The sequence below is a fragment of the Pan troglodytes genome, chromosome 11 (assembly GCF_028858775.2).
Source record: "Pan troglodytes isolate AG18354 chromosome 11, NHGRI_mPanTro3-v2.0_pri, whole genome shotgun sequence".
Lineage (NCBI taxonomy): Eukaryota > Metazoa > Chordata > Mammalia > Primates > Hominidae > Pan > Pan troglodytes.
In genome coordinates this window covers 96,347,525-96,360,992 of record NC_072409.2, presented here as the reverse complement: position 1 = coordinate 96,360,992, position 13,468 = coordinate 96,347,525, and the positions used below count along the sequence as shown (strand labels likewise).

At 42.1% G+C, this 13,468-nt stretch overlaps 1 protein-coding gene across 4 annotated transcripts in view; it reads right to left on the bottom strand.

The window, feature by feature from the left end:
• The window catches only part of SLC24A2 (solute carrier family 24 member 2), a 276,593-nt gene that overhangs the window by 34,235 nt on the left and 228,890 nt on the right, over positions 1-13,468 (bottom strand). For all 4 annotated transcript variants that reach the window (XM_016960672.4, XM_054658741.2, XM_009456372.4 and 1 more), the window contains one exon: positions 2,313-2,444. In XM_016960672.4, coding sequence (XP_016816161.1) covers positions 2,313-2,444 — 132 coding nt within the window. The remainder of the gene's footprint in view (positions 1-2,312; positions 2,445-13,468) is intronic.

The following is a 13,468-nucleotide window of genomic DNA, read 5'->3' as shown; positions in this document are numbered from 1 at the left end:
AGAGAGAGGGAGAGACAGAGAGAGGAGAGACAATGCAAGCATATCTTAGAAATGTCAGTGTGGTGTGAGCCAAGAAAAATCAAACACATTCAGCTATTTGGTTGTGGGTTTTCAGGAAGCCAGGCCTTTGCATAGTGCAGATGCTGTAAAATGGTATCTTGAATAAAGAAACTTAAATATTGCTTTAAGTGAGCCACACCTGTGTCATGCATCCTTTACCAGGAAACCTATACTGTAGGGAGTCCGTACAAGAAGTCCTTTCTTGTAGTCTACTTGACAAGACATGGCTCTCCACTAGGCTGCATTATTTAAGGGCCAAGGTAATGGGATGGGGCTTTTCTTCTGTCTTTTTCAAATGAAGGAGCTCTTGAAGACTTATGATAAATTATGCTGGAAGCTATCAAAATATTCTATTCCAAGTGCTTTTAGAAATGATTTTTTTTTTAATGATTTTTTTTTTCCTACTTTCTGGCATCACTAAATATGAAGCAAAGCTCAAGCCATGTGGTTACATAGACCTGGGTCTGGATCTCAGCCCTACCTTCTAGGAAATGACCAGGTATAAATTAGTTAACTTCTCTGTGCCTAAGTTTCTTTCTACTTATGCCAACAATATACATATTCCTACCCTAGATGTTTCCTGAAATTACATAATATAGTTTACTGTGGGCCAATAACTCAAGGCCTTGGGCTCTCAGGGTTGGGAAGGACTTTTAGAATAAAGGCTGGCAAAATGTTCATCCTCTTGCCAATCTGAGTTGAAAGATCAAGAAGGTATTAGACAAGATCAAAGTCTCCTGATTGGCAACTGCGGCAAACCAACAGGAATCAATCAAGGCAGTTGGTTATGACGACTGCCCTGGCTGATGCACATAACAAGAAAATGGAGCTGTCCACAATGCTCTCCTCCCTGTGCAGTCCCCCTTTGAGAGTCAGCCCCTGCAGCATGGCCAGGGTAGCCACTGGGGCTTCTCTCATTGCTCCCCTCAAGGGCCAGCCCTGGGATGGACTGTATTTCCGAGTATACCGTGTGCTGTTCCAAACAGAAATGAGACTCTCACGAGGAACATTTAGTGCAGAATCTGATGCATATTAGGTATACAGTTTTGTTGAATGAGTTTGTGTGTGTGATACTATACTAAGAAGTAGAGCTGTTTCTCCTCCTCTCTCATTAGTTCTTTCACCTCTGGGGCAATGGCCCAAGAACTCACTTCAACAACAGTGGGTGGGTGTATTCTCTTGATTTGGTCTATACTCAGGTTGTACTTTGCTGATGTTGTTGCGTTCGGAGCACCCAGTATGTGATAATGGTAGATAATAAAATCGATTAAAGTAATGATAGTAAACATAGTCGATTAAAGTAATGATAGTCACAAGAATTTTCAAGAAAATGAGTAACCTTCCTGCTTCAGACCTTCAGTTGCCCTTCTTACCTTCTCAGAGACAAACGCTGTGGTGGTTTTAAAACATGGTTGCAAATTCTTTGACACTCTTCCCAACAGGAGAGTGATATGCTATATGACACTGACGTATTCTAGGTAAACTTTTTGTTTCCTCCCCCTTTAATCAAGACACACTTACGACTGCTTTGGTCAATAGGGCATAGCAGAAGTGAATCTATGTAACTTCTGGGACTGAATCATCACAGACCATGCAGTTTCTGCCTTCTGTCACTGCAACATTCACTCTTGGAGTCCTGACTGACCTCTTATGTAAAACATTTCACTATCCTGAGGCCACCATGCTGTGAGGAAGCCCAAGTCACATGAAGAGGCCATGTTTAGGCATTCTAGTAGACAGTTCCAGCTGAGCCTAGCCTTTGAATCATTTCTGCCCAGGTGCCAGAAATGGCAAAGAAGCCTCCAGATGATGGTAGCCCCAAGATGGAGATACACATAACCCTTCAAGTCTTCCTACTTCAGGCCACAGACATAATGGAGCAGAGACAAGCCATCCACAATGTGCCCTATTCAAATTCCTGATCGACAGGATCCAAGAAAAGACTAAAATGATGGTTGTTTCACACCACTAAGTTTTGGGGTAGTTTGTTATGCAGATTTGATAACCAGAACAATCAGTGTGATTGTGTGTCTGCTCAGAGAAATTTGTATATTCTTAATGTCACTTTCTCTTTTTCCTTAAACTTAAAAATTTTTTTGTTACGTAATAGTTGTACCTATTTATGGGGTATATGTGAGATTTTGATACAAGTGTACTTCCTTTTTCCTTTTAACACAAACTGAAGCAGACTATGCACCCTGTTATGTACCATACGTTTTACAAGGGAACTATTTTAAAAATGCTTTACTTACAGGTTTGCGAACGTCAGGTAAGGTAATCCAGAGAGGAAACACTATGGGCAAAACAATCAGAAATGTGACTTGCTTGCGGGTTTCAGAAGGCCAGGCAAGGCTGAGAGGCTGGTCCTCCTCCTCATCAGCGGTCTGTGGTAGAAAAAGAGGTAAAATTAAACAAACAAAAAAATTAAATGTACACAGGCACAACAGCAGGAGCACAGAACAAAGGGGAAGCTCCATGTCTTATCAGTTTTCTGGACTCGTTCCAGTAGCTTCATATGTGTGATTTTGAGGTTTGTAAGATAAACCTCATTTGTCACAGTCTGAGTCCTAGGAACAAATAATACATTGTCCAGCCATGAGCACATAAGAATTTTCTTTTCTCTCCTTGAACGCTCTTCAGTTTCTCATGTTCATCAACTGATTATTCAACTGCAGTGGGCTACAACTACAATTCACGAGCTTCTTATAACAAACTATATCTGTGGAGGAAAAGACTTGATGACCACCATCTCCCCATCTTTCCTTTTCCTTGAAGACAGAGTCACAAGCTTCAGGCTCCTTGGGAAGGAGAGCACTGATAAAAAAAAATTTCTTTTTCTCTTTTTTTTGGAACATTGATTTTCATCAGGCAAATGAAAGTAACCACAGAAACAATTCAGTAATACTACTAAGAGAGATTAACTTCCCACTGGCCTTGGAATAGCTAAGTGCATCGATTTTTGTGTAGTTGTGAGTTTTTTTCTTTCATTGATATTTTACGTATTTATGGGGTACATGTACTTTTTACATGCATTGAGTGTGTAATGATCAAGTCAGGGTATTTGGGGCCTCCATCACCTTGAGTGTTTATCATTTCTATGTGTGTTAACATTCCAAGCCCTCTCTTCTAGCTTTGGAATATATAGCGTGTTGTTGCTAGCTATGGTCACCCTAGTCTCCTAAGGAACATTAGAACTGATTTCTTCTATCTAACTGTAAGTTTGTACCCATTGACCGACCTCTCTTCATTTCTCCCTGTCACCCCCACACCCTTCTCAGGTTGTGAGTTGGTCACCTGCTTAACCACAGCTAAATTCTAAACCATTGTACTTGCAGCCAAAGACAACTTATGCAAACATATGTCTCATTCCTCAGAAACAGAAAATAGAAGTCAAGCAAGACAGTGAACCTGCACAGGGTGTCGGAGCCAGGGAACAAACTTCAGAGTCTCTGACTTTGGCAGCCAATGGCCAGCGTTTTATTTGTCAGCCACTGAAATCAGTAGCTTCTGAAGTCAGGGCTAGAAGAGATGGAGGGAGGGTCTGGGCCCAGCAGGGGGTGACCATTAGCCTGTCAGCTGAGCCCTCAATACTTCCAAAACAGCACTGTAGACATCATCAATCACTCCCTTCCCTGCTTGTTTGAAAATGAAAGTGCAGCAGTGGACCACGCATCAGATCTAAAAATATCAACAGGAACTTTTCCACTGATGCTTCCTTTTGAGACCATATAAATAACTTTAGAAAGATCCTACCCCTGGGGCTCTTGCTTCCAGCACCACACACTTTTCAAACAGTAACAGCGCCCCCCCTCCGGCACCTGTGTCCCTACAGAGGTGGCATGAGGGGCAGGCTCAGGTCAGCTGGCCTTAAGGAGAGGTCAGGGCTGGGTGAGAGGCCGGGCTCGCAGCAATGCTATGTCTTGTTTATTTATCTGGCAAACCTGAGGTACTGCAGAAAGTACGCATAGTGGTTTATACAATCTCTTCAACTCTCTCTAGGAGTTAACAATTTGAGATAATAATTTAAAAAAGGGATGTGAAGCCATATTGAAAAGGGTTAGTAACAACAGGTTCTTCTGCTTTGGGTATATGTCCTTGGCAGTGGGTAAAAGAATTTGTAAACAGCAAATATGGTGCAATTAAAGGGATTAGGTATAATAATAAGGCAGCATCAGGAAGTTGGCATAGTTTATTTTGGTCCCCTGGATCCTTTTTAAATATACACCTCACACTCCCTATTTCTTTCTATGCAATTCACATATTATTCCATCCATTGCTTTCTTTCTTCCATCCTGAGGGCTCCCATCTTTGGTGGAAGCTTGGTGTGCTGGCTCTGGTCCCTCTTCTATGCTACCTCCGTCTCTTCCTTGTGGATATAGCAGGTGTAGAGAATATCATTCCCTATTGGGCTCACCAGCCTCCCAAGGTGTCAGCTAGCTACGTGAATAATCTTTGTGTCATGGGGCCAATGTGGATTAAGGAGACAGGTATATTTTCCTGTCTGTTCCCTCCCAGATACGATCCTTCTTGTTTAACCCAAATGAATGACTTTCCCCTTACCTCCTGGCAGATGCCCCAGAAATAGGCATGGGAGCCTTGGGGTATTGCGTCATTCTTAATAAATACCCCATCTCACATGAGACATGATTTTTTTTTCTAGCAGCGGGTCAGTCAGCTTCCCTGAAGACCCATCAAGCTGATGAGTTCATTAAGGCTCCTCCCCATTCTGGGATTGATGCCTCCCCCTAGCTCTGTTCATCACTACCATCCACAATCTAGCAACTTTTCTCTCGACTTCAAGCTAACCTTTTTCTGATAAAACACAAAAGCAACTCTTTATGAGTCATATCATTTTAATGACACCAACAGATGGTGACATTTCATCAATAACCCTTCTGCTTATAACCTACGGATTAGCTCCTTTCTCCATCTGCCAAAGTCACCAGGCAGGCATTGCCACTAGCAAATAGCAGAAAATAATAATTGTCTGTTTAGATGTATAAGCTCTAAACACACTACTGTCCAATGCAAACAATTAACTATATTGAACAGCTTCCAAAGCTGCATTGGAGGTAGCTGTTGCTAGGGCAGAAATGGACTAGGAGAAGAGACTATGTCTCAGGCTGTGCCAACAGGGCTCTCCATGGAAACTTCACAGCCTCCTGGGGGCCAAGTCCTGCTACAGGGAAGTAGAGGAACCTAGAATCCTGGGGTGGCTTTGAGAGGTACCCCAGGAGCAAGGCTGTTGGCATACATTAGGTGAAATTATCTTTGCCGAGTAAAGTCTCACTCTGGCTCAATGGGAGGCAGTTTGCAAGCTGGTTAGAGAAGTGGAAGAAAAAAAATACTGTTCCAAGTCTGAGGCTTATTTTGTCTTTGTTCAAACTGGATGCTCCAGGGGAGAGGCCACTGAGGTTAGGGCAGTGATTTTCCAACTTTTCCTAGAGTTGTGGTATGCTGGCTTTCACCTTGTGACAACTCACCCTTACCTCCTAAAATTTCTGCAGAGTGTCCATAGAAAACAAAACAAAGCAAAATGGTCCAGAAAGGATTCAAATGGCTTTTGATATGAGGGCTTAAAATAGTTAGATATCTGCTGGGGTCCCTGTAGAAGCCTTAGAATTGTGTAAAGCTTTAGGGCCTTGTAATCTTTGATATGAAAAATCTGACACAAAAACATATGACTTTAAGTTCCCACATGGTGGGTGGTGGTGTGTTGGTTGTCAGAACTTAAAAGAGTCAGTGCAGCATGCTGGGCAGAGTAGGTGGTAGAGAATCAGGAATCCTGAGTTCCAGTGTCTGCTCAGGCTGTGATTCCTTGGGCAGTTACCACCAATACCTGCAAGCAGTCACTAAGCACCTACAGGTGCAAAGCACTGCATTTAATTCTAGGACTCCTGCTTTCGAGGAGTCTTGGATTTAAAAGGTGAGACAGAACAGAAGATTCCAAAGAATTACTGCAGTATTTATCCAGTTACAGGGCTGCTGGCAGGTTAACGTCGCAAGAGACTACTGCTTGTCTTCCCGTATCTATTCTGCCTATTATGGACTGAATTGTGTTCCCCCCAATCATGCCCCTTCCTTCTCCCCCACCCAAATTCATATGTTGAAGCTGCAACCCCCACCAGTGCCTCAGAATGTGACTTATTTGGAGATAGGATCTTCAAAGAGGTAATTAAGTTAAAACAAGGCCACTAGTGTGGGTCCTAATCAAATCTACCTGGTGTCCTTATAGGAGAAGATTAGGACACCTAGAGAGACACTAGGGGTTCCTTTGCACAGAAGAAAGGCCACATGAAGATGGGGACACAGCAAGAAGGCAGCAGCGGCAAGCAAAGGAGAGAGGCCTCTGAGGAAACTAGCCCTGCCAAACACCTGCTGCTTGGACTTCTAGCGTCCAGAACTGTGGTAAAGTAGCTTTCAACAAAAAGTGATACAAATAAAAAGCAATACAGTGTAACAACTATTTACATAGCATTTACATTGCATTAGGCATTCTAAGCAATCTAGAGATGATTTAAAGGATATGGGAAGATATATATTTGTTACATGCAAATTCTACCCCATTTTATATCAGGGACTTGAGCATCCATGGAATTTGGTATCCTTGGGGATCTTGGAACCAGTCCCCCACGGATAGCAAGGGATGACAGTACTGCCTTTATGCTTTAACAAATAGAAAGCTTGCTTTTACCTAGGCTTGGAATAAAGACTCTGGTTTTCAGCCTTCTCGGCAAGGTGTGGCAATGTGATCAAGTTCTGGCCAAAGGATGTATTGGAAGTGTCCTTCATACAACTTCCTGGATCTATCTTTAAAGGGTGCGGATGTACCCTTCCTCCTTCCTTCCTCTTTCTTGCTGGCTGGAGGGGACATTTTGACCACAGCAGAAGATAATCTTGGGCCATGGGGTGGAGGAACAATATATGAGGCTCTGAGTTTCTGACACCCATCAAGGGCCATTCGTGCCCTGGACTGCCTATACTGACTTGAGAGATAATCAGAAACTGATGACTGATTGCAATGCTTCCGGGACAAAGGCACCCACATGCTGTGACTTCATTTGCTGAGCAGCCTGGGATCGCTCTATGAATTACATAGGAAGCAGGAATCTGGTCTCTCTATAAGATATCTTATTAATGCAGGTCAGGGGGCCACATGTTAACACTAGACTAAGTGTCAAAATGCAGGACTTAACACTGGTTTTCTTGCTGTTTATAGGAAATTCTGCCCAAGTCATGGACCCACTTCACATCACAATATGTTCTTTCTCACAGGGATAATCAAAAGAGCACTCTTAAAAAAAATTTATCTTATTCAAGCCATTGTTATTTTGGGTTTTTAGTTCTTTACAGTGCAAGTTTATCCTAACTGATCTAGTGTTCTCTTTATGAGGACTCAAGGGAGAAACAGCTCTCAAATCTCAGCACTAAGAAAAGTCAGACCTCTTCTGAGAAACTGAAAAATCTTAGAAATACTATGAGTCATGTAATCGATAAGATTCTTTCTTTGTTTTGTTCACTGGGGAGTTCAGAGCCAAATTTGTAACCTGTACCCAACAATGACAGTGGTGGATCTGTGCTCACCATGTTGCGGTCTTACTACTGTCATTTCTCATCCTGGGCTGTATTTTCTCAAAACCATTCATTTTATCCTTTTTCCTCAGATGTATTTTTGTAAGTAGTCTCGAATCTTGTGAAAAAAGGTGAGGCAGGCATAAATAATAAAAGTAACATTCTTTAGTGGTGTAATAGAAATTTTAGTGTAACTTTATCAGGTTGAAAAGACTTGAGAGCTGGGCTTGGTGGCTCACACCTGTAATCCCAGCACTTTGGGAGGCCAAGGCGGGTGGATCACTTGAGGTCAGGAGTTTGAGACCAGCTTGGCCAACATGGTGAAACCCCATCACTACTAAAAATACAAAAATTAGCTAGGTGTGATGACAGGTGCCTGTAATCCCAGCTACTCAGGAGGCTGAGGCAGGAGAATCACTTGAACCCGGGAGGCAGAGGTTGCAGTGAACTGAGATCTTGCCACTGCACTCTAGCCTGGCAACACAGACTCCATCTTGGGGAAAAAAAAGACTCGAGAAAGAGAATATAAATGTTATTCTAAGTGACAACTGGTAACAAATTGATAACTGCCTTCTAGGACTCTTATCAACACCGAACGTTGAAATCTGGAGGCTCGGCCGTCAGAACTCTTACACAGCACAGAAGAGGAGTTTCACGGGTCAGTCAGCATCTACTGGAAGGGTAAAATCAGCTTGCCTTTATTTTTATCTGGTAAATGGGAGGTACAGCAGTAGCTGCTCCAGATGCTCATAGCATCATGATAATCCATTTAGCTTCTTTGCATGTACATCTTACACTTTTTCCATTTGAATGTGGTATAGAAGTTTGCCCCCAAATAAACATCAGGTCTTCGGTGGAGAGGCCTGAGTTGGATTCACCAGTTCAGAGGTTGCCTCAGAAGCCAGAAAAATATTTCTTGGAGGCAACCCAGTTTCTTATTTTTTGTCTGTGAAGGGCACCGAGCAAGATTCCAGAGTGAAGGTGAGCCCACTTTAACACAATCTCTCCTATCAGAGAATTAAAGTGAAAACCCAGGAGGCATCTGAAAATAGGCCTAATTCAAGTTCAGTTTTATTGACTGGAAATAACATCTCATCACCAGTTCACAAGGAGCAATCTCGGAGGATCACCCAGGTTTGCCTAAATCCCAGTTGAGGCTTGATTCAGGCTGGGAGTGAAGCTCTTACATCTCTCTCCCGGCTCACTTCAACACTTAGGAGTGCCACCTCTTATCATTGGGAAGCCCGTTCAGTGTGGCATGATGCTGGGTCAAAATAGAATGTCAGCACTTACGTATTTTACATAAAAACATAATTCATTGACTTTAAAAACACTAGTGCCTCTCACTGCCTTCTAGGCCCCACCAGACCTTAAACACTATGTTATTGCAAGGCAGAGCTCATTTGTCTCCTGGGATGTTTTAATGTGGGTTACCTTCCTGTACAAGAACTTCTTACTCAATCATATGGACAATAATAGATCACAACAGACAAGCTGCAATCATAGATGTCTGCAGTCATTTAGCAGCTTTAGGCCCCAAGAAAAGGAGCTCCAGAATTTCAGAGTAGGAAAGGTCCTGTCCTTGAGACCAGCCCCCTCATTTGATGGGTAGGGAACCTGAGATGGAGTGACCTGCTGAACAAAAGTGACAGTGCCAGGCCAACCCTGAGTAACCCCTAAGTCCCAGCTTAAGGATCTTCCCCTATTCCACACTCCCCCATTTCCTCAGTTCTAAAAATAGATATGAATGGGCTTTACATCCAGTTATACCAGGATTCTCAGCTTTGTTTTGTAATAAATTAAACCCATTAAAATAAAAGCTAGGTATAGCAAACATGAAGTGTAGGAGTTCAGTCAGGGTGGTGGGAACAATTGTAAGAGGAAATTACAGGAAAGAGAAGCAAACCTTCTTGGAAGGCCTGTGGGTGTTTTACAAAGCTTTGGGGAAGAATGAGCCGAAGGCGGTGGTTCTTATCCTGGGGCAGAGGGCGAGAAGTAGGTACAAAATAATACAAGGGAGTTTATCTGAATAGCTTGTTTACTCATGTCTCCAGAAACGTGACCTTTAATCATCCATGTGTAATTACCCTGTAGTGGTGTTGACTCAAAGCCTTTGTCATTAAATCTGTGCTGAATAAATGCTGGCAGGGCCAGCTAGTCAAGGCATGCAGCTGCCACAGCTCTGAGTGGCCCAGCCCCCTAGCTGCTCTTTCACTGAATATTGGTGTCTGAGTATGTTATTCATCCATCGTGCAGCCTGGGTCTGTGGGTCAGACCCCAGTAATGAAACATTTAATTGACTTTTTTTTTAATATATATTTTCTTGAGCCTGAAACTAATTTCTAATGGTCTAAATGGCTCACATTTCTTTCTTTCTTTCTTTTTTTTTTTTTTTTTTTTTTTTTTGAGACAGGGTCTCACTCTGTCACCTAGACTAGAGTGCTAGAGTGCAGTGGCATGATCTCAGCTCACTGTAGCCTCCATCTCCCTGGGCTCAAGCAATCCTCCCACTTTAGCCTCCCAAGTAGCTGAAACTACACGTATGCACCACCATGGCTAATTTTTGTTTATTTTTTGTAGAGACAAGATTTCACTTAGTTGCCCAGGCTGACTCAAGTGATCCTCCTGCCTTGGCCTCCCAAAGTGCTGGGATTATGGGTGTGAGCTACTGTTCCAGGCCTTACATTTCTTTAAAAAGCTGATAAGAAACATCTGAATGTTGTATTCTTTTCCTTTTCTCAGAGTCATATAACATCCATGGCAGCATTGAAAGTGAAATGAAGGGCAGACCTGGGGGTGTGTGGAGAGTAGGGGCCACTGAGATGCCCTCTTCTCTCCTTTAGCTCACTGAGTAACATCTCCAAGTTCCTAGGTGCAAATTTAAAAATGAAGTGCAGGTGCTAAGTCACCAATGAACATCAGGACCTCAAATATAAGTTAGGAAGAAAGACTTGTCTTTTAGCATCTCTACCCAAGAAAAAGGTATAGAGATTTAGCTCAGTCTGATGTAGGGAGGAGGTGGCAACCAAGTGCACTATGGCCAAAGTGAGGGCTTGTGATTTTATGTGCACTTCATTGCTGATGTCACCCCTGATTCCCATAACTGTGGATAATCTTGGTCTGGCTACTTCTAAAATGGATATCTGGGGGACACTGCAGAAGATGGATTAAGCCCTTCATAACAATAAACTTTCCTGGGGCTAACTTTAGCAAGAACTGAAATAGGAGATAATTTTCAGACTTCAACATTCAGTGTTCAAAGGCCAACAGAGCCCCATGAGAAGAATATGCACAACAAAAACAGCATCATCTTTAAACAAGGAACTATCTGCTTCTCTTCCTACCTCCCTCCTCTTTCATTATTGGAGCATTGAAAATACTCTCTCTGACAAAGGTGGCATGTTTTATTTTTCCAATTAGGTTTCCTTGGAAACTGGTAAAAAGGTGTGTGCCTATATAGTGAGTGTGTGGGAGGCTCCTAGGAGAAGACATCTTGAGAGTGTCTTACCTAATTGCAGGGATGGTTGGAGAAGGGATCGAGAGACAAAGACCCACTTTTCATATGGTTTTCTACTAAATAGGAAGTCAAGCCCAAGGCTGTCTTAAATATCCCTTCTTTTACAACATGGTTGTTATAAAATTAACTAGGATAATCCAGGAAGGCACTTACAAGAGTATTTGGCACATAGTGAACACTCAAACATTCAAACAAATGTTACTTATTTAAAGTAAATATTTAGAAAAATAATTTCTTCAAAGACATGTAGGAGAAAAAAAGCTTGACTAGGTGAATTATAACATTTCCAGCAATACGATTCTATAATTATTTGATTTGAAGGTGGAAAATGCAAAAATTTTGTACCTCCATCTATCCACTTATCCAATATTTATCAAGCATTCATTGACTTCAGTGATATCAATACAATAATTTCTTATTCTCTCAGGCAGTATGAATAAATAGAAAGCCTTTGTAAATAAGATGAAAGGGAAAATTTCACAGCACTAAGGAGAAAATACGATTTTATTCCAGTAGGCAAGCTTTAAGTAGACTTTCTATCAGAAACAAAGCTTCTAAGCAGGTGGCAAGACTCATAATATTGTGACATCTTAATTCTGTGTTTTGTGTAGAGCTGAAAACAATGGTAGAGTTGGAACTCTTGAAGGTAAAATTACCAAAAATGCATAGTCACACTTTGAAACAGGGAAATGCTCTGAAATCAACAACTATTTGCCAAATGAAAGGTGCCTCCCCAGAAACATTCCATAGAACACTCTCCATTTTGTAAGTTTAAATCACACTACACATTTCACAAAGGAAATACCTATAAACTCCCACCCAAAACAGTGGCTGGCTCAGAAATAGTAAGTTATTCTCACCTCCATTGTTTCCTAAACATATTGCCTAATTAGTGGGATCAGCATACTAATGGCCTTCCTTATGTCAATGGACTACAAAAATAGAACATTATACTTGAAATTGAAATATGGGAGACTGACCCATAAAATTATTCACTACTGGGTTGTGGATCATTTTGGTCTCACCGACCCAAACACCTGACCTCACAATCTCTAAGTGACATATGGAAAATGAACTTTTGGGACCCTGAAACTGTAGTTTAGGACTTGCCAAACAAGGTGTGCTGTGAGTCACTTCCAAAGCAAACCCCGAGTTCAGGGATGGCTTTCCTAAGGGCTCTAAGGCTGAGGATAAAGCATCATTTGCTTTTCTTCTTTGAAAAGGTGTGAAAACAGGGAGAGTCTGGAAGAAGAAAAACTGTTAGACCATATGATAGAAACCAGAGAGCTGTATTCAGAAAAGTTCAGTTACTCAACTCTGATGTCAGTCCCTACTGACTGTTATAGACTGAAAGTTTATGAGCCACCCCCCGCCCCACAATTCATATGCCCAAACTCTACTCTCTACACTCCTCTGTATTCAGAGATGAGGCCTCTAATGAAGTGATTAAGGTTAAATGAGGTAATAAGGGTGGGGCCCTGATCCAATAGGATCATAAGATATACCAGAAGGCTCGTGCTCTCTCTCTGTCTCTATGTTCCCCTCTTTCCCCTCAGGGTGCACATGCACCAAGGGAAAGCCACGTGAAGACATAATGAGACAGCAGCCATCTGCAAACCAAAACGGAAGCCCTTACCAGAGACTGAATCTGCCAGAACCTTGATCTTGGACTTCCAACCCCTAGATCTGTGGCAAAATAAACTGTTGTTTAAGCCACCAAGTCTCTGGTATTTTTTTTCTGGCAGCCCCAGTAGGCTAACACAATGCCCATAAGGATGTTTATATTTTTCAAAGGTCTCATTTTTGAATAGATCTTTTTGCTTTGAAATAAATCATTGTGTTCACTTAGTTTATTTTTAAATTGTCCCTTTTTTCCACTCATTCTTTATTGAGCCATAGAAAGATCTCTTTGTTCTTTTAATTTCTCAATGTCTTTGCATTTGTGTGTGTGTGTGTATATCTATATCTATATCTATATATAATGAGACAGAGTCTTACTCTGTCACCCAGGTGGGAGTGCAGTGGCATGATCTTGGCTCACTGCAACCTCCGCCTCCCAGGTTTGAGGAATTCTCTTTCCTCAGCCTCCCGAGTAGCTGGGATTACAGGTGCCAGCCACCACACCTGGCTAATTTTTTTTTTTGTATTTTTAGTAGAGGTGGGTTTTCACCATGTTGGCCAGGCTGGTCTTGAACTCTTGACCTCAAGTGATCCACCCACCTTGGCTTCCCAAAGTGCTGGGATTACAGGCGTGAGCCACCACACCTGGCCTGTATTTGTATTTTTTAACCAACTAATTCTCTCTACTCTGTTCTTATC